Source organism: Falco naumanni, chromosome 3 (assembly GCF_017639655.2).
Source record: "Falco naumanni isolate bFalNau1 chromosome 3, bFalNau1.pat, whole genome shotgun sequence".
NCBI classification, from domain to species: Eukaryota; Metazoa; Chordata; class Aves; order Falconiformes; family Falconidae; genus Falco; species Falco naumanni.
The window spans coordinates 69,406,080-69,425,153 of NC_054056.1; the positions used below are offsets into that span (position 1 = coordinate 69,406,080).

The 19,074-nt window shown below is 42.2% G+C and overlaps 1 protein-coding gene across 1 annotated transcript in view; it reads right to left on the reverse strand.

The window, feature by feature from the left end:
- The window catches only part of KLHL14 (kelch like family member 14), a 65,127-nt gene that overhangs the window by 9,556 nt on the left and 36,497 nt on the right, over window positions 1-19,074 (reverse strand). The window contains exons 4-5 of the mRNA XM_040587661.1: window positions 7,943-8,032; window positions 3,376-3,454 (exon numbers count right to left, since the gene is read on the reverse strand). Of these exons, the coding sequence (XP_040443595.1) occupies window positions 3,376-3,454; window positions 7,943-8,032 (169 nt within the window). The remainder of the gene's footprint in view (window positions 1-3,375; window positions 3,455-7,942; window positions 8,033-19,074) is intronic.

Sequence of the window (19,074 nt, forward strand, 5' to 3'; positions counted from 1 at the left end):
AATAATCAATACAACTAACTTCTTGTATGTAAGTATACACACACAAAGGGGAAATTTTTTTTTCTGATTTCCACAGACCATGACTTTATGTCCTGAAACAAGAAATACAACTACCAGTCTCGGGTTTAAAACTATCAGTGCTATTACTGATCATCACAATATCTGGACCTGATTTCAGAGACACTTCTAGAGTGTATATGCTTTGCTTTTTAAAAACTAAGACCATCTTAATAAGGGCTAACGTTACTATTATTGAAGTCAAAGACTAAAATAAAATGTGAAATTGCTTTCTCTCTTTTTCTGTGGCTTCCTTTCTCAGTTCACTTGGCCTCAGTGAGGATGCTGACCTGCTTACTTCCACTTGTGCTTCTTCAGGCCTGGTACTATGCCATGTTTTTTGCTGGTCTTTAAACAAAAACTTTTAACTCGGAATGTAAGATGAAATAAGATGTTTTAAATGTTATGTTCCACACACCCTGTACAGCTCTGGGCTCAGATGGGAAGATGCAACAGTACTGACTGAGGTGTCCAGCTGGGGCTCATGCCACAAGTTCAGACGCGTCTGCTACAAAGACCGCTCCTTCAGTAAGCATGTTAGTCTAACTGAACTGCTCTCCAAAAAGCATCCCGTTGTTACTGCATCATCAGGCAGATGTGTATTTCAAAAGCTTATGAGTCATTTGCTGCTTCTCTAAACAACGCACGTCTGAAAATAGTACATACTTTTCAAAAGCATGTATTTTTGAGATGTTTCAAATGAAAAGAAACCAAAGCTTTGGATTTAAAGAAAACACACTGATGGCTCTGAATTCATAATGGGATTAGACTTTTCTTTGTAACTCATACAGTAAAATCAATTAGATATGGATTTTAGCATACGAGATAAAAGTTTACTCATCAAATATTTCATACAGATTTTCAGCTTGAGAATATGCTGCCTGTGAATGACACCCACATTTACCTGGCAGTCATTTCAAAGGAGCTATTATAGTCTATCCAGCCAATTATTCTCAGACTAAAAATCCTAAGTACGTTTTGACTCGATGGACCATTATGACTCAGAAAAACCCATTAAACAGTCTGTCTTGTCAATGGTGCCTGCATTATGCCAGCAGAGACAGGGCATGACCCTGTACTCCTGGGGGTGGGGGTGGGGTGGAAAATAGCCTGTTGACATTAATGGGAACGTTATCTGACTAAAGGAGCTGGGGAAAGGAAGTGCATAAAAGCTCTATCTTGTATGATCTTCCAAAAACTGGGCCAGATTCTACCTCCAAACATTTTAGAAAGTGATTTGAATATCCCTGTTTTCCAGCAATAGCCTCAATGCTTAGGAGCCTTTAAAGGAAAATAATGGGCAAGCCTGTGAGTTACGTATCCTGAACAAAAGAGATGACAATTAATGTCATCAGGCCCCTTGCAGAAGGAACTATGTATGAGTGGACCACTACATTTAAACAACACTGTAAGGAGCTGAGATGCTAATACACTACAGTTTATCACCATGCAGCTGCTAAGCAATCACAATGGGCAGCAGAGTTTCTGACTCCTGGCTGAAGGCGGCAGCTTCCACCGGAATACAAGGCAAGTCACATTCCGCACCTGCGATTATAAACTGATTTTCTAAGCAAAACGCAACTGCCACTGTGGAGGTGGCCAAAGTCCTGCTGCCTGCTTTCCTCAGCCTTCAGCTACCTACTTCTGCCTTCTGAGCTTTGTCAGCCAAATAAACCCAACCGTTCAGCCAGCCACATGTGCCCCTCGGGAGTTTTGCTTGCAGATACTCAGAGGGCCTAATTAGGACACAGATTAGGCTCCACAGAAGAGCTTCAGGCTCCATACAGACACTAGTCAGCCTCCCGGTTCACTGAGGATGACCTGCACAATCTCACACGCACCTCCTGGCTTGCCTGCCCCAACACCTGAGCTGACGGTGACTCAGCCCAGGATGCTGAACCAGAGGGGGAGGCATCCCTCTGTTTTAAGGTAAAAACTCCGCTGTGGGGTTATCCCACAGTGCTGGCAGGGGTGAGGGATAAGGCTGGGGGCTGCCAAACCAGGGCCACCTCTTTAGCTAAAGCCTGCTGATGGACTAGTTCTATTAACAACTAAAAAAGAAAACAGGAACTCTAGTAAAGCATTTTTAAAGTAAAGGATGAAGTTATTAATAAAGCCAGAGACTATAATGAACTATGATGCTCTTTTTTACGGCTAATTTTATCAGTTCACTCAGCTCCAACAGGGAACCTGCTCAGATCTGTTCCACTTGTGCTTTTTCATGCACTGGTACAATGCAGTATTTTTGGGTTACAAGCATTGCACGTGGGGCTGAGTATGGACTTAGGTCAATCGAACTGAATTCTGAACAAAGACCCTTCAAAGACTCTACAGACAGATAACGTACCTCTGGAAATTTGAAAAGACAGCCATATTTCCATGCATCTTGTAATATGCACCTTGAATCACAAATTTGCACTGAGTTCAATATATTTATGACTGCCAGACACCTGAACGTTGTGGACAACCAGTGGAAAAAGAGCTATGATACTGACAGCACATGGAATAAGGAAAGTGTCTTATGAAGATGCTGTGTGATCTCTTCTACGCTGGACCCGTGAGAAGACAGGTGTTGAACTGAAGGATGGACATGGAATATTTTTTCATAAACCACTGTAACTTTGGATCTTCTGCCTTTGAGATTCTTCATATGAAACATGCATCATTCAGTTTAGCTTTGGGGGACACTGTCCCTGCCACGGTAGGATTTGGGATCCAGAGTGAAGTTTACACTGTTTTTATGGGTCACTGCTCAAGTCCACAGGTACCTCTGCTCTTTCTTACACAGTAAGATTAAAGCGTGTGCTACTCTAATATGCATTAGCTGGCAGCAACTTCACTCAAAGACCAGCTAGGATTAAGAGACCTCTGACAAGGGGAGACATTCTGGAGACCTCTTCCTGGCTGGCGTGGTGAAACAGGATGGATTCAATGTGTGAAGGTTTCCGTTCCCTGTAAGATATCTGACTATAATTACTGCTTGTTTACTGCAAACTCGTCATGACACTTCAGTCAGGGAATGTGACAGGACACTATGGAGGCTTCACAAAAATCCTTCAGACAGTACCCAGGCAACCAGTAATTGCACGAAGTCCATGGTTATTTTGCATGAGTTAGCACTGCAGGATTTGGCATCTGGAGTTATGAATTTGGAAAGTTCAAAAAAATTAGGAGACAAATGGGACACAACTGCATGCTGCAGTTTTATCTCAGCATTTTCAATGCTTCTGTAGGCCTCCTTACTCCCAGAACTAAGCCAAACTTCAGCTGTTCCTAGGATGATAAAACATATATTGAAAAACATGTAGCAGGTTTTACCTCTCTTGCATGGGTGGAAGTTGTATCCAGCTGTTAAACCTGGGATCGTATCGGCTAACAAAGTTTGTGCTGTGTTTCCCTGTAAAGATAGATTATTTTGACACTCAGCTGTTTGTTTCATGTATTTAACATCATGATTGTAATATATATTACATACACTTCGCAAGTTGACAGCTTTTATGAAGGGTTCCCCCTTTTACAACAATGTATGATTACACTATGTGTACAGTAATAATTCAACAAATGGGGCACTGCAAGGTTTGAATTAGCAATTGCTAGCAGTAAAAGCAGATAGAGATTATTCTTTCTCTCTGTAATAAGATCTTGAAAATGTGTATTTAAATTTACTTATAGATGCTGTGGTACTTTCACAGCCACCATAAATCACAGCACTAAACACAATTACTGCCCAAAAGAGGGCATCCCCACAGTATTTTTTGTAAGTAGAGTATTTTGTGTCAGGTAAAAAAAAATCAAAGGGAGAACATGTGCTTTTCTTTCTCCTCACATCATCTCTATGTGGAACACTGTAAAAAAACATTGTGCAAATAACCAGGAGCTGCATAAGCCATCAGCATGGGGTATGCAGTGTTTGCACTAGATGGTTTATTCTACCATGTACTTTCAGTGTAAGTTAGAAGAAACTACACATGTGCATCGAAGGGCGAATACACTCTTGGAGTTTTATTCCAAGTGTGTTAGCTAAAATATGAAACATGAGCAACATACACCAGCTAACTAGCTTATCCCTGCTGTCAAGCCCAAGAACTGTATTCGTGTCTTCACGATATTAAGATTTCACCTTATTTTACATGCAGATTGACATCAAAGCAAGAAAACTGAAGCAAGAGAGTGTATGGCAATTTCCTGTAACACCTGAGACTCTAACAGATGAGGATCTCGGAAACAGAAACCTTTGTTTATGTATGTGTGACTAAAAAATTGAATTAGAGGCTTCACAGGCCAGCAGAATAACCCAACTGCATATGTCACAGTTCTATAAATGGTCACTGGGTATTCTACAAGGTGAATATTTTTGCATCAGACAAGCCTCTGTAGGATTGGCTCGCTTTGCTTGTTTCATTCCACACTTACTTCAGCATGTGTAAACAGACTATCAAGATTGTAAAGAAGAATAATGACACAGCTACAATTTATATTTCTAATAATTTAAGATCATGTTCTACAAGAAAACAGAGAAAGAAACCATGTTGACCACTCTGTCTGGAAGCAAACTCATTCGCTCGCTGTGTTGCAAGTGTGTTCTATATGAGGAGGGTAAAGCAGAAGACTGATGAATAATGCAGCATTTCCCTTCAAATCCAGCATGGTGCCTAATGAGGACCAAAGCCCTTTATGCTGAGCACCACGCAAACACATCTCAAGACATAGGGTGAGATCCCCATACACTAAGGGCAACTGGTCATTTTACTGCTGGGTTTAGTGAAGCGAGGCTTTGCTTTTGGTCCCTTTTCTGAATTCCTTTAGTCTATACAATTTAGAAAAAGAGGCAGTGAGAGCTATAGATTCAATAAACAGTAAAACAGTAACAGCAGGCATCTAACTGGCCCTACATCTCACTGTTTAAGACATTTATTAACCTATTTCTATTCCAAAAAGCAGGATTTCAAAACAATGTAGGAGGTTTTAATGCTGCCATATTCACTACATCTTTCAGAGTTACTGGGCATTTCAGTGGTCATATAACAACTTTTTAATTTTTGTCATACAAACCTTTCATTCGGGGACCTTAGCTTCTTAACAGAACATGTGTCATACACATATTCAGTACAAATACCATGTTATGTGGAGGCTTTTATAGTGCATGGTAGAAAGAGAAGGGTTTAGTGAGCCTAGAGTGGGAAAACAGGATACAAATCTGGTCACTTCACAGGAAGGGAGATGAAATCACACCAGAACAGGCACAAAGAAGAGCTACTATGGAGACAGGAGGAACAGAAAGTTTACCTTATGGCAGGAAACAAAGAACTTGGCTTGTTGCACCTAGGAAAACAAAAGCTGAAAGGGGATAGGAGCACTGCCTGTAATACATCAGAAGAACAAATCTCCAGGGGAAAAACTATTAAGCTAAAGGCCAACTTTGGCATGAGAACAAGGTGATTTAGACAGTCAAAGAATACATTTTACTGGAAATTAGCATAAGGTTTCTAGTCATTTGGAGCCATTGGATTCTGTAACAGCTTTCCAACAGGAGTAGTGGGGGCTAAAAATCCAATTGCTTTTTGAATGTAGCTTAGAAAATTTACAAAATGGGACAACATGATGCCTGTGATGGCAGAAAAAGGACCTGATGACCTGCTTAAGCTGCCTGGTGTAACTGGTTTGACTCCAGTTTAATTTTGGACTCCAGTTTGAAGGAGAATCGTTTATTATTTTGCCTTGTTCATCAGTCAGGTTACATGTTAGGAAACACCTGTCAGAACATAGGAACTGTGACAAGTGATCAGAAATCAGGATTTGCAAATCAGGACGATGGGACAAAAGGAGGCAGATGCTGCTCTCTGCTCTCTACAGGAATGTCTCTGCAGCCATGCTGACAGGTGAAGGGCTCTGAAGGTTAAGAAGGCTGGTCTTAAATCCATGCCTGTGTTCTTCAACCTGCTCTCATCAGCATTTACTCATGCAGGGATCCCTTGTGACTGGAAAGGCATAGCTACAGAAGGATGTAAAGAAGTGAGAAAAAATGTGTCCCGTGCACCCTAAGTTGTTAGGAAGTCACAGGGGCAGCATGGAGGGGGCATGGGCGCCCCTCAGGGTCCACCCAGCTTCTCAAGAATCCGCCAGTCTGATGGCTAAAGAAATGTGTCGTGCTCCTTCCATGGCCCCCATCTCAAGGATAAGTCTTTCCACTGGAAAAACACCTGGCACATTCTCACTCAAATCAAAAGCCTTGTAATTCTCTGGCAAGACAGTCCCAGCTAGGTCTGCCTGAAGCCCCTCCTGTCTATGAGAACAGCAGACAACGGCCTTTACATAAATTCAAGCAGGTACATGTGAGCAGCTCTCATGTAGCTGCACATTTAGAGATCAGATCCAAGAAAGAACTAGCCCAGCAATAGCACTGGGTGTAGTTTATGATTTCAGGTCTGCTTTTTGTGACAAGTAAGATCCATTTCTCTCGCAGTAAATTTGTAAAGAGATCAGTATCAGCAATGCTCCTACCTCTTTTATTCCTACTATCTTCTCTACAGAAAAATTGCCGCCCTAGTATGCACATAACAAGGAAGATGTCAGATGTCTTCAGCAACATCTTCAGCTCAGGGGTTGATCTAGGTGACCTCAGACCTAGGCACCATCCACCTGACCTATAGTTGTGCTCAACTCCTTTCGCATATGCAGTGTATGTGCCCCTTCTAACATCTCTGCATGAGATAACATCCCACCTTGAGACCCAGTTTCCACATCTCTACGTTGTGGGTAATCATACTTCTTTTATCCTTCATGTGACATGGCCATTTAACTACAAACTGTCTAAAACAAAGTCTGCCTCTTATTATACATATGCCTACCACCAAGCACAAGGAGCTCTCCGTTGTTAGATGTGGCTGATGGTCCTAATAATAATAGTCAATAATGACACCACACTACCTCCTGTTTAATATAAAGGAGATTCAACAATAGAAGTAAGGGGCTCTTCCCCTAAGACATTTAGTGATATTTTTAACTACACCGGAAATATGCTTATAGGGTGGACTGGATTGTTTGTCTCAGGTTTTAGGAAGTGAACAGATGTAACAATTTTCTATAATTTGGTTTAGTGCAGATGCTGAAATGGGGCATTCACAATAAAATATATGCAGTATATGTAATTTCAGCTGGATCCTCTGGTGTTTTAAAGTAAAAATGTGTACCTGCAAGCTGTTTTATGGTTTCTCAGTCATAATTATCTCTGTTACACAGACTGCTACAACTACAACTCTTTCTTTGTGTGCAAGCTTTTTAACAATGTCTTGACAATTTTGTGAATTTTGCAAGGCATGGTATTCTCCTTTTGCTTTGCTCAGAAGCCTGTTAAATTGTTTAATTTCTCTTTGCGGTAAATTTATGAAGTAATCAAATCAAAGAAGGTAGCAGCAGATAATCTGTATGAGAAGCTCTTGCACAAGACTAAAAAAAGGACCAGTTTAAGAATCTCAGAGACTAGATAATTAAAACATTAACAACTTTAGCTGCGAGTATCTTGTTTGACAATAGAAAAGAAGCATTCATCTACTGCAATTGCATTATTATATTATGACTGGAAGGAGACTGGAAATGAAGGTTAAAATTCTTAACAGCTGCTGCCTGGTGCATGCACTTGAAAGAGTCTTTTCTGCTGCCTGTGGCATTTCTCAAGGGATGTGGGAGCTGATGAATGACGGAAGTGCTAATGCTGAAGTACCAGATATTTATTACACCAATATCTAAAAGTAGCCTTTGCTAGCTTCAACAATTAGGCTGAGGGTCCTCAAAATCCCTAGCTAATGACTACATCAGCTGACCTGATGGATGGACACAGACACAGGAAGGCAGATGCTGCTTGTGTCTCTTAATATTCTATACATACCGTTAGGGTTCCATTGGTCTTCTCCTCCCAGCACAAACAAGAAGTTTTCCACTTCCACAACACAGTGATGGGCACTGTTATATGGCATAACTGTAAGTAAAGCAAGAATTCTTTGTCAGCTCAGAGCACTGATTCCATCAAATACTTCCAAAGGTACAAAATACAACATTGAGATTACATCTGTATAAAATAACAGGGGAATGCATCACCCCAAGCATGTATGTCCACTGACTTAGCAGCAGAAAAAGCCACTAATCAGTAATCTTACACTATTCAATCTTGCAAATTATGAAGGAAAAAAGCTGGAATTCTCTCTGGACCTTCAGCGCCCCCTCCCCCCCAGCCCAAGTGCCATATATGCTGCTCTAAAACCAACTTGTAAAAAGGGGTGAAGTTGCCTGATATTTCCCTGAAAATAAGCAGATGCTAAGAATCCTGGTATGCTAGGAAACATTAAAAAAACCTCAGCCCAGCTTTGTTCTGCTGGTAATGTTTCCACAAGAAGAGTCAGTATGTTCAGTAGCTTTCTATTACACAGCAATGAACAAGCTGCATTTCCATACAGTTTTAAGTTTTTAAATTAAGGTCCTGCTGATTTAATGCCTTTTCCAAATGTATACGCTTAATTTCCTGTACAATGTCATTAGCAGCACAATCACACATTTTCTATTCATCTAATCAGGAAGCCCTTTGTTAACAAAGATCAAAACTGTGGCATTAGGTTTGCAATATCCCTTTTTTTTTGGAGGCGTCGCAATTACTATGGACCAACTACAGTTGCAATAATCTATTTTTTAAATTTACCTTTTCCACTGCAAATGCTAAGACACAAAAATAAGGACTTATATATACATAACATGCCTATATTATTGCAGCGTGCCATACAGCACTATTGTGATACTATAAGGTAAATGTTAACTTACATAGCATTAGTTATCATACCACATAGAGTAGTTTTGGCCCAATGACACCAGTAGGAAAAATGATGTCCTTGTTCAGCTCATCATATGGGCACCTTAAATCTAGGTGAGGACAAATGGGGAGGTGATGTGCATGTACAGGCAGGGAACTTATTGCTTGACACGGATCAACAGAGCACTTAGGAAACCAGTGCAGTGGGAAATCAATATGACTCAGGGCCAGCTCTTACTTTGTGCTCTTTTGCCAATGCCAAAAAAAAAAAAAAAAAAAAAAAAAGCAGCCTATCTCACACTTGGATTATTTTGGGTGATATATCTCTCATTTCATTTGTTTTATTATCTTTTATTTTTCTCAGAATGCAGTTGTGCAGTATAGCATATGCAAATAATAATAAGAAGAAATATGCACAGCTTTGTTATTTAGGACACATTTTCTTAAAGATCAAGTGGGCTCATTTAAGCTTCTCACTAAAGTTTTTGCCAAGGCAATGATGAATAAGTAAGGTATGTTTTTAGTTTCTAGTAAAGGTTGAATATCATTTCCATAGTCTGTGGTCTTACAAGTCATGTAGAGTGAAGCAGTTCTTAAATTGAGCAGCCAAGTACAGTGAAAGTTCATTAATTAAAGTTATTTGCTACTAGTATACTTTAGATAACTGAGAAGTAATCCTATACCAGGCACTGCATAAGATTTTATACTACCTAGATATTCCTACACTGGGATGAGATAATGAAAAAGATTTTTGTTATCTTCTTAGCCCCCATATCATATTTATCTCATTCTTTAAGCTCAAGACATTTTCCTATTTTAAAATCTTCTTTCTCATAATGCCAGCACCTTCCTTGATTTTGTGGATGCTTGTACTACATAATGAATTCGGATCTCCCATGGGAAATTTGCTTAGATGCTTTTTGGGACCCCTCCTCTCAAGAAGAAACTCCTCAGGATCACTCTGGAGGGGCTTCAATCCTTACCTAATCCAATGCTCTGTGTTAGGGTTCCATATTAGGTCCAAGCCAGTGGTTGTACCCTCAACCAGGCTCTTCTGTTGGTCAGTTGGGGGAGATCTAGTGTTTACCAAAACAAATGGCTGCAGACAGCACACATGCTTATTTTTCACATTGTTTCTATTTTTGCAAAGGCTGTTGTTTATTTATCCTCCATATTGACACAAACAGGGCCAGTAGAGGAAGAAATTATATTTTAAGCTTTTCTGCTGTTCCTATGCATATAAACTATGCAATAAGACTACCACACTTACGATGATAATTAAACCTTGAAAACTAAGGCCTTAATCCTGCCTCCTACTTAACTTGATGGCAACATTCCCACTGATACGGGACTGGGCCCAAATGACCCAAACTACCACCAGTAACCCACAGGAAAGCTAAAGGGAAGCTTGCCTTGGAAAGGAGGCTGGTTTTTGGGCTTAAGAAGGAAATGTGATTGCAATAAAACACTGCAAACCATTACTATAATCTTTGTTTCTCGCAGAGCTTTGGGGAAAACTCTGTTCTTGGTCTCATGAATCTGCCCAGGGGGCTGGACAAAACAGGGAGGGTGCAGCAACACTGTGGACATCTAGTACGAAGGGACTTTTGGCATCAAAACTGTGAAACAGCCAGCATCACAGTCAATCTTGCCGACTGTTTTCAGGGTCCCTCAGAATCATGAGTTATACACAGAGATCAAAACAACAGGAATGAACAGGTTTTGGTTTTTTTACCACCATAAAATGCCCCTTAAAAGCATCAGAAAACATGATGTGAACTGTAATTCCTTTCAAACACACAACTATATAGGACCTAACTTTTTGTAGATACAGTCAAAATTACACGGCAACGAGCATGCTAAATTTAGCCTCTAGTAGGAACAATCTTCTCAAATGAGCTCACTGGGCCTGTCAGGGTGTAACAGGAAGAATTTGGCCCATCACACAGTCTGGCCAGGCTGCTGCTTCCATTAATTTTATACGAGCCTTTGTCTGCTGTTTTGCTTTAATAATGTGAAAATCCCATCTTCTCATTTTTCGATTTCAACTCAGTGGAACACATGCCTGCCCCGCAAAAAGGGTATTTGAAGAGAAGTTTGTACGCCACGCTCAAACACAGCCCGGTGTGAGTTTTTAGCGTGTCAGTCAGTGAGTTAGAGGGAAAGGGTAAGGAGAAGCTAATCAGGATGAAATGAGATTAAAGGCTGTCTAATTTTACAGCAACTGTGATCCATCAGCCACTGTGAAAGTGACAGTGGAAATGAATGATGGAGACAGACAGGTGGGGCTGTACATTTCACTGATTTATCCTCAAATGCACTGGGCCTTATTTTATTGAGTGAACATGACCGCATTTATCATGACTGTCATCTAAACCCACTTCCCTCCATTTAAAAAGGTCACTTTACTAGGAGGGAGTAGGATAGAGGCACTTTCAAAACAGATTTAAAATTTAATAACACATGTTTATAAAACCCTGTGCAAGAATTCTCAACTTTATTAAAGATCAATTTAAAAGGAAGGAGAAAAGATTATTAAAAAGAGAAGATGAAAAAAAGCCATGGTCATCTGAGAAACACGCTTAGCTACCAAGGTGATAGGTGCCAGAGAATTACGTGAGACAGACAGATATAAATAGATTAGCCGGAGTGGGCAGAAAGCACCTCTTCTGGGCCCCTGCCCCTCACACACACTTCGCAAAGCTTGGGAGGCCCGCAGTTAACAAACTTGTGCTTCCCTGGACCAAGAGCACAAACGAATCCAAGCAGCCCTACAGAAGGCAACCACCCCACCAGCCCCCTTCCCATGCTATTTATGCATGATTGGCGGCAGACCCTCAGTAAGGTGGGAGGCAATTTCTCAGGTACAGATACGTAACATGCAGAGCTTTCTAGGTGAAAACTGAATGGGTGATTTATTCTTGAGAATGATCTGGAAAGCAGCGGAGTCCAAGACTGCAGCGGTGTTTGCTACGAAATACTTCACTACACAAAATCAGTGACATTGTGCAGGAGGTGACACGCATGGACATTCTTCAGATGCAGACGCGGGTGGAAGACACAGCAGCACTCTGCACATCACCATACCTGCTGCAGGCAAAAACTCCTCTCATATGCCAAACCTTACTTGCTGAAAGGCACCTGATAATGTTCTGGGACCTACTTGCAAAAACAGAGCCTATGGCTTATAGCCAAATGCTCATGAAACCAAACACTCACAACCATAACACCTATGAGGTCAGCTAGATGCAATGATACTCCAAAGGCACCTCTAACTTTTGTATGGGGGTGACAGCAACACACCTCACTCACCTAACACATTAACGTGTGCTGTTTGTTTTGCTTAGTTTCTGCCAACAACTGTGCATTTAGGAAACAGCATCTGGTTGTTCTCCATACATTAATCAAGGGGTCATCATTTCCTCATTCTTCTTACACCTTCCCCTGTCTATTGCCACTTCAACAGTAACTAGCAGGAAAGAAAGAGGAACAGGAATGGAATTTTTCAGGACAGGAGGAGGGATGAGTTCTGGTCCCAGGAGATCTGAAAGCTGATACAGCCCATAGCCATTCCCCTGCTCTGCTAAAAACTCCTTTCACAAACGGCATTTGATTCTTCTATTCAAAATTTAAAAAAAACCATGTAAAACCCTCATAGATTTTTCACTGCCCTGAACCGCTCAGCTGCTTGGGATACAGGAGGTACTGTGAGGAAAGCCAAGAAATCTCTTCCTCAGCTACTGCACAGCTTGAGCATAGCCCCTTCAAAACTCAGTACACACCAAGAAGTCAAGCTTATCATCTCTAATGACCTGTGCAGATGACGCAAGAGAAGAGTGTGTTTCCAGAACCAGGACGTCATTATCAGAGGACATATGGAGTCAATAACGACCTTCCACAATATTAACAGCCTAACCTGTTGGCTACATAATATTCAACTGCTGCTACTTGAAAACTGGTTATTTCCAGAGCTCTCCAGAGGGCAGAGTAATATGAGAAGATGTCTCTTTCCATACAGAAAGCACCTACAAAGTCACTTTAGGAGACTCTGATTTTGCTCATGGCAGAGATACAATACTAATTTCTTTCCCAGCCCCCTCTGCAAAAGGCTGGGTAGACCACAGCTGGTCCAATTATTTCTTGAGTATCAGATACTATTCACCTTTCTTTGGTTCATACATCATGTTCAGGAAGGCTATGCATTTATTACTGAACGCTACTTGTTATTTCTCACCCAGGAGGTTATATAAATAAACACTAGGATTCCTCTGTGAATTGTTCACTTAGATTGTTTGTTATTTAATAACTGTGGGGAAAGACTGACCACAGTTTAAGTACGGAATTCTAGCCTCAGAACATAGTGGGAGTTTTGCCATTGACTTCAAAGGCATCAGGTTTTCACCCACTGGTATTTTCTGCTCAAAAGGTAATGAAACAAAGTTAAAAAAGGAGACATCAACAGTACATGGCAAATACCTCTATTAACATTCCTGAGGCCAAACTGCACCCTGTCAACCTCAAATTCAAGCAAATACAGGTGTAGTACTTTTTCTAGCAACACACCAATGCCAATCTTGAGTCTGAGCTCAGCTCAGTCGAGGAAGCCTGGAACAATCCAACAGCAGTCACCATAAGCAGAAAATCCTAAGATAAAGCACTGTGCCTCAAAGTCACCTTCGAGAGCAAATAATTGTTATAGCTCTGGTCCAGCTGCACCACAGAGAACTCCATCAGCTCAGCCAGAAACTTCACAACCTCTTCATCCCCCTGCCAGTTTTGTGGCAACTCCATTCAGTCCATCACAGGTAGGATGGGCACAGGATATCTGAGTTCATCTAGGACACAGTCACTACTTCACCTGAGGCTGCAGGTAAGCAAAAGCAAAATGCCACCCCAAACGTATCCTCTAGTCAAGATAACATAAGCACCAAGAAAGAGGTGAGATGAAAGTCCCTGGAATCATTCGTAACACAGTGAATGGCATTTCATAAAATTATTTCAAATTAATGAAGACATTTCACATTATGAAGATATTCCTTATTAATGAAAATATTATTTTTTTAATTCAAATGTCAGGAGTTACTCTTTTGATACATTCTCTGGAATAACACCAGCCAGGCTTTTTCAGCAGGATCATCAGTTTAATTGTTTTAATGGGCTACATTTTTCATATGTGATCATCTAACATAAGACACTTAAATTCATGCTGACACACCACATCAGGCAAACAACATCGGGAATATCTGGCATGCTCAGCTCCCCCCTGAATTAAATTGTTTTGAAGTTACTTGGATGCAAGTTCTGAGTACAGACCTGCCTGCTTCTATGGGTGAAATTCACCCTTATGGCAGATCGTTCTATTGGTTTTCAGGCAACAGATACATATGGCTGCTTGCAAGAACAAATTTTACCCGTATATTTTCAAAGCTGCAAGCACCTATTTGGATTTCATTTGAACAATAAAATAAAGCTGCCTACTCAGATCAACAGTGTCTAAATAAAGTAGGAAAATACTGCACTCTCACCTAAAAAGGTGATGTTCTTTTACCAAAATCCTGGCACAATCCTCCCCATGCAGTGTATAGCAAAGTGACGCACACCCTGCTGTGCTCCCCCTGCCACTTTCCCTATGGAAATGACTGTGTGCGGCTGAACGGCCCATATAGCAACTGAGAAGCACATGTAACAATACACCAAATGTCTTGGCATGACGCGAGGCAGGGGGATGTAATGCACGATCTTGTGGGAAGGTTCAAAGCGATAATTCATATTGTTCTGTTACCCCCTACTTACCTGACAACCTGCTGAAGGCTGCCCCCAGCCACCCAGATGCCCCACTGACTCCCACAGACCATTTATCAGGAGACACTTACTGTCCACCCTCGTGAGTTATGCATTGTTACCTCAATGATGGTTGCTCCCCAGTAGAATGTGCTGCGTACCTACTCAGGCCCGGATTTATGATCTCTAAAGTAGAACCCAACATATATTACTGGGGAATGACATCTCATCACATCTAACAGTCTCATGATGAAACATTCATGTGTGACATTTCGCACAACAAAATCTCCTCATGGAGGAAGTGATGAGTAGTCCCCCATGGGAGAAAATCACAGCAGAGTTGCCAGAAAGCTCCAGAAAGAAATACTGTTTTGTCCCACTGGAGGCTTTCAGATCCTCCAAGATGTCAACACAAGGACATGCATTCCCTTTTCTAACAGTGCCACAGGACAGAAGACCCCACCCAGGAGGGGTTTGTTAATACCCAACTGCTTGTGACCAGTTGCGTACATTTGTGGCTCAATTTCTACCCGACCTTGAGATGCATGCATTTTCCTGGTCTTCTCTGAAGGTAACCTTCCAAGCTCAGGACAACCACAACCACTCCTTCCATCTTCCTGGCTGGATTCTGTTGGTGTTGCTCAGGGATCCATGTTTTTAAAAGAATTCGTCACATGCAGCAAGATCTTACTCGGCCCCCACTACCCCAAAAGTCGAATCTTTCACTATTTTCTCTCCTGGTCTCAGTACTTCCTATCCTGCTCTCCACTCTAAAACAATGTATTATTTTAGAGCCACCAGAAGTTTTTTTTCCCCCACTTTTTCCTTGAAGTTATTCCAGGAGAAGAAGAAAAACATGATTTTCCATTTCCAAAACTCTACATGGAGGAGGGATGTGCCCATATTTCACCATATTAAAACAGCTGTTTCAATACACTGAAGTTCACTCATAATAGATAAATTGAAACCTTCACTGCTATGGATTTTAGGATTTTTCCTTTTAAATACTTCAGTATTCACAAACGAAAGGTTTTGTATATAAGAGCGTCCAGCACATACCTAAAACACTAGATATAAAGCAGAAGAGGGTAGAAGGTTCTGCCCAATGCTTACCACCAGGAAACAAGCTCAAAAAATGTTTCATTTCCCAGAAGATATATACCTTGTACAGGTATCTGAAGAAGAGTCTGAAACTCTAACATGCCTAACTGCCAGCATGCCCAGGCACAGCATGCAGAAGCAGAAATGTCCATGTAGCGTTATGTTAATGCACCTGAGCTGCCTAAAGGAAGCTCAGGAGTCCCTGCCAGTGACCACCAAGGCGGCTCTGAGTGAATTGTTAATGGACAGGCCACTGACAACGTACTGCCAGGGTGCTGAGGGCACCAACAGGACCCAACGGCCCTGACTGGCCTGAGGTCTCCCCCAACACCACTCGCTCACAGGCACAGGAGCCCCACTTCAGCTCAAGACTAGGTACCCAGACCTGGCCTGGAGGGACTCCACGTAGGTACGCTGTAGCGCGTCTCAAGTCCCATCTTTGGCCTCAGCCTCCTGGATGGACTCTGGATGCATGTTGACGTCTGTTCTCATGGAGCCACCAGCCCCACCACGCTCTGATACACACCCGTAAGTGGGAACGTTGCTGTCTGAGTGGGGACTGCAGCCCAGACTGTACCCCCGTTCTGCACATCCCCACCAGCACCCTGCGCAAAAAAGGCACTTGAAGATGTCCTAGCAGAGCTTAACGTTCTCATCACCACCACCGTGATCATTGCAAGTACCAGGAGAAGACTGTCCTACTGTTGACACTTTTTCCATGACGGACAGAATTAAACACAATTAATAGTATTTGTTTTGTTCAGGATGGACAATAAGACCCAGTTCTAAAATGTACTAACCACTAGGTTACAGAGGGAAACACAGGAATCAATCCACGTAAATTAGGTAATACCAAAGACTGGTTCTCCAACAGAAACCAGGCAGCAATGCAGCTTTCCTAGACTTCTCCTCACAGATGGGCTCCCAAGGAAGGGAAAAATGGCAGGCCCACAGAACATTTTCAAGTTCAGGGAAGGAAATATGACCTGGGCAGCAAGACCACATACCTAGGTAAAATTGACACAGATCACTCACTTTGTAAATCTATACTCTCAGAAGATGAAATGAGAATGTATATCTGAAAAAAAAATATCCATTAATAGATTTGGATTAAATTTATGTTAATTTTCTTCTGTTTTCTATAATAACACAACTGCTCACTATTTTCAGAAAAACTGTTATGAAAAATGTGTTGTGATGCTTAATCACAACGATGAGAAAAAATCATTCTATAGAAGCACTCATATCAGAATTTTTTTTCTGTCTCCTCAAAAACTTTTTGGGGATTTAGAAAGCATCCAGTCAGAAAACAGAAGCAAAACTATGTTTCTCAAAACTGAATACCAAGCTGAGTATCACAGCACAAGCAGCTGCTACTTAAATCAAGTGGTGTCAAAACTCATGGGCTAAACCATGTTCACACAGAATCACAAGTAATTCACAAATCACGCACTAGTGCGTGGTCATGGACTGCTGACAAACAGGATAAAAGGTCAGGTTAATTTAAATCACTGGCCATGCTGGGACTGCAGGATTTGACACGTACACTAGAGTAAATTAAAGTTGTTGGGACCAATCCCAAATACTTAAAATATACTTAACTAAGTATCCTTGTTTGGCTTGTATTTTTGTTGAAGAAGTTAATTTTGCAAACAGTAGCGCTCAAAAAAGTATCATTTTCAGTTAGCTAGGTGGAGGGAAGCGAGGACCAAGACACAGGGACTCTATGAACAAAACTGGGACTCACTGTGCTAGTAACCGTGGCTTGGACCAGGTTCTGGTGGAGCCTGAATTCAATACGGTAATGAAACTGAAACATACAGAGATGAGTTGGATCAGGTCAGGTCAGAGGGGGCATGGCAGAAAGAACCAGGACTTGAGGAAGAGAGAGCAAAATCTGCAAGCACAATAGCACATACTGATCCACAGCCCCAAGTCCTGCACTCCTCACGCTCCGCTGTCAGCACATCTGGGTGGAAATTTGGGCTGTTTACACCCCCTGGTTCCCAGGACACACAGCCTCCACTGCCACCAGCAACCACCTGAATTCAAAAGGCAGAGATGTGTATGGCAGACCTACAAAGCCAGCCTACATGACGCACCGTTTCTCAGCATACCTTGAAAGGTATGCTGAGGAGATGTGGGGCATTCAGAACTTATGGACTGCCATTATGAGAGACTGCAGTGCACATCTCCTCTGGCACCTCGCTGTTTATGTTGGTATGGCCCTTAACACAGTACCTGTGACACTTCCCAACTGCTGAAGGTTCAGTCCTTGAACTGAAGGTTCAGTCCCATGAACAGCAGAGGCCTGGCCTGCAGAAGTGGTCACTGCAAGAAACATTTCTGCCCTTTCTTGTCCCAGGTCCCATCACTCCCTGTGATGGCTGACGGACACATGTAGCCAAGCAATAAACAGGCGAGAAACCACACTATTTTTTTAAGGTGCATTGAATTTAACCCAGATCTGTTCCCCACTAAGCTTCCCTGCCTCGCCTCACAAATGGGAATGAGCAGAAAAGCCAGGCCATGAGAAGAAGGGAAGGACTGATGTATCAGCAGCAGCACCAGCTGGCATCAGCTTCTCGTGACTGTGAAACTACAACCTCAGCACACGATACCAAAACATTTAAATGGGTCTAACCCAGTGTTGCTGTGGCCCTGTTCCTCTCACAGCCCGTGCAATCCAGGCCCCTCTTCATGCTACCACAGTCTGTCCTCAGCACCCCTCAGTGAGCCCTTTCAAAGCAATAATCTGGTGGGAAAATGACCCAGAAAACGAGTACATTTTCATTTTGGTTTAATGCCCTGAGCAGGCTCACCCAGGAGTCAAACAAGTTCCAGGGCTGCCGTGAAGGAGGAGACAAGACCATGAGATGTGGTTTGGGTAGAAAGGAACTTGAAACAACAGCAACAGCTTCACCTACCTTACAGCCACAACCCCTGCACAGGGGATGAAGCCACCCTATGAGTAAAGCAGGTAACAGTGAACGAGACATCTCACTGTGAGAGGTTGCTCTACCTCTGGAAGGTGTGTAGGGAGAGTCTGGGGGCTGCAGGAGCAGATGGGATTCCTCACAGTTAAGGCAGCTGTGCCCTGAGGTGGAGGACGGAATCCTGTCCCTGCCTTTGCTGCATGATGTTGCTGTGGTGCTAGACAAGTCTCTTAAGCTAATTTTTTCCACAGCTACCCACTTCCCCTGTTCTGAGAACACTAATTACGTGTGCTTCATTTTCAGAGAGCCTGATCTGATCCCTGTGTCTGATACGCAGCAGCGCCCCATGTTCACTGCTGTAACTGAAATAGGTGCGAGAAGCAGTCTGGAAAGCACAGTCTG